The sequence below is a fragment of the Austrofundulus limnaeus genome, unplaced genomic scaffold (assembly GCF_001266775.1).
Source record: "Austrofundulus limnaeus strain Quisiro unplaced genomic scaffold, Austrofundulus_limnaeus-1.0 Scaffold1, whole genome shotgun sequence".
NCBI classification, from domain to species: domain Eukaryota; kingdom Metazoa; phylum Chordata; class Actinopteri; order Cyprinodontiformes; family Rivulidae; genus Austrofundulus; species Austrofundulus limnaeus.
The window spans coordinates 7143129-7145340 of record NW_013952403.1 but is presented as its reverse complement, the minus strand read 5'-3'; the positions used below and the strand labels follow the sequence as shown (position 1 = coordinate 7145340).

General features: G+C 30.9%; 1 protein-coding gene across 4 annotated transcripts in view; it reads left to right on the top strand.

Annotated features, from left to right (window-relative positions):
* Positions 1 to 2212, top strand: part of LOC106516989 (protocadherin alpha-C2) — a 25504-nt gene that overhangs the window by 15758 nt on the left and 7534 nt on the right. For 2 of the 4 annotated variants that reach the window (XR_001310144.1, XR_001310145.1), the window contains exons 2-3: positions 1106 to 1141; positions 1877 to 1988. Coding sequence is in view for 1 of the 4 variants with exons in the window: in XM_014007638.1 (XP_013863092.1) it covers positions 1106 to 1117 (12 nt within the window). In the remaining 3 variants the exon portion in view is untranslated. Of the gene's footprint in view, positions 1 to 1105; positions 1142 to 1297; positions 1338 to 1876; positions 1989 to 2212 lie in introns of all 4 variants that reach the window. The other 2 variants (XR_001310146.1, XM_014007638.1) reach the window with 2 other exon arrangements.

The following is a 2212-nucleotide window of genomic DNA, read 5'->3' as shown; positions in this document are numbered from 1 at the left end:
ACCTTAACCTTTTGAAAACATATACAATCTATTAAAATACATTTTCTTTTCTATGCATAAGCATGTGGCTGTGTGGGAAATATATTCAGCTTTTATTTATTTATTTGTTTTTACCTATTTACTCAATCTGGACTTCAGGATTGTCTTTCTTACATGTTTTGTTTTCTTGCTTCTGCATATCTGTTAAAATGAATGGGCAACTAAAATGTTTTTTATATACCTTTTTAAACATGTTTCAGTCGTTTTTATCATATATTTGGCTTCTTTTGTTGCATAAGTAGAAAAAATATTTTTAACACATGGGGGATTGCTGGTTAACTAGCTAGCTAGCTAGCTAGCTAGTGTACTGACTGCCCAACCAACTACTCAATTAAAATGCAAATATGTAGTTTCTAACACTTTGTTATTCATGCACTCAGTGCAAATTAATAGTTTTAAATGTATTTTTTTTACTAATTTATTTAAATAAAAAAAATTATCAGTTTGTACAAAAGTAAGTTTACAGTTTGATTTGTAATTCAAACATCTGGCAGTCTTTTTTTGTGACAATCACACGAACCCATATTTTACCACTTGTTGGCTTTTTCATTACTTGTTACTTTTTTTAGTCATTTTGGTTTTCTTTTTTCCTAGTTTTTTATGTTTTAAACTATTAACCTGCATTTCTGTTTAGTCTATTTTTCTTTAATACATTTTATAAAAAATAAATTTATAATAAAAAATACAGTAAACAATATAATGTATACTGTGTTTACATTCTTATTTCAACAATTGTGTGATAGATTTTTTCTGCTTTGCAAACCTGTGACTTTTTCCTACAGCATATTTTTATTACTGTTATGAGTCTCAAAATAATAAGTGTTTTTTTGCGTGTTTTGGTAAGTATGCTGTTAAATACAGTAACTAGTTGATATATAAATTGTGTTTATTGTAATTGCCAGTTTTATTAATTGCCAGTCTTTGTTTTTAATTACACACATTTTATTTTGTAACATGTAACATATTATGTTTAACATCTGACACATGGTATATGCCAACCAAATTATTGTTATAACAAATAACTGACCTTTGAACTCTTTGTTTTTCTTTTCTCCTCTTTCTAAAGTACCCTAAATGAGGAAAGTCCACTCAGCAGCTGGAGGTATGCAGAGTCTGTGCCCTGGACATTTAATCTTTTACCTGTTTTCTTGTTTCCCCTAACTCTGTGTTTTTCATTACTGTTCTTATTAGAATTTTATTCTTCTTATTAGTATTTGTCATTAGGATTATTGTTTTGTCCTGTTTATTTCTCTTGTAGAAGGATGTCCTCTCACCTGACATCACATGCAGTTTGCCAGGTTCTCGCTTAGCTCTACAGTTTCTTAGACATACAGCACTGAGCTTCACTGACACTTCTTGTGAATAATTGCGTTTTCATAGTGATTCACATAAAGTGGCATGAATTGAATCAAACAAACAAAAAAAGAAATAAAATTGAATTTGGGCCAAATTTTTTTAAATTACGTTAAGATATGTGTTGGTCCTCCATTGACATTCTAACTTGAATTGGCTTAAATTGTTTTACTGTCTTAGTGATTCATTACTATATATATACAGTACAGAACTGGGACATTTTGTGCAATCTAAATAAAACAGAATGCACATATMTGCAGATCTTGGAAATCCATGTTATATTTATAGTGGAACATCAAGCGCTTAAACTAAGAAGTCATAGTTTTTTTTCTGAAAAAAATGCAAAAACACAAGGAAATTTTAATTAGCAAGTGATAATTAATTAGCAGCAACACATCTTAAAAAACCTGGAAAGGAATCATGTTACACTGTGAAGTCTCCCCTCCTGTAACAGTCTTTAAATATAGAGGAACTATGCTTACAGAGGCTGTGTCTCAATTCATGGGCCATGTGGGCCACATCCTCCCTGGGCCACGTAGGCTGCTCAAAACTGCTGTGAAATGAGATGGTCTACCCTTCGCCTGACGTCTGTTTACGTGAGTTTGCATGACCACGCGCTACCCTGTTACCATAGTGATCAGTTTCATATTAGACTTAAACTGCATTGGGACATGTAATTTACACATCTTTTTATAGAAGAATAACTTCACAGTTAAAACATTACACGTAAAAAAAAAAAAAAAAAAACAAAAACAAAAAAACTAAGCATTAATAATTTGGGTTTAGCTCCAGTATCTACAATGGAGTATTAGGTCAACAC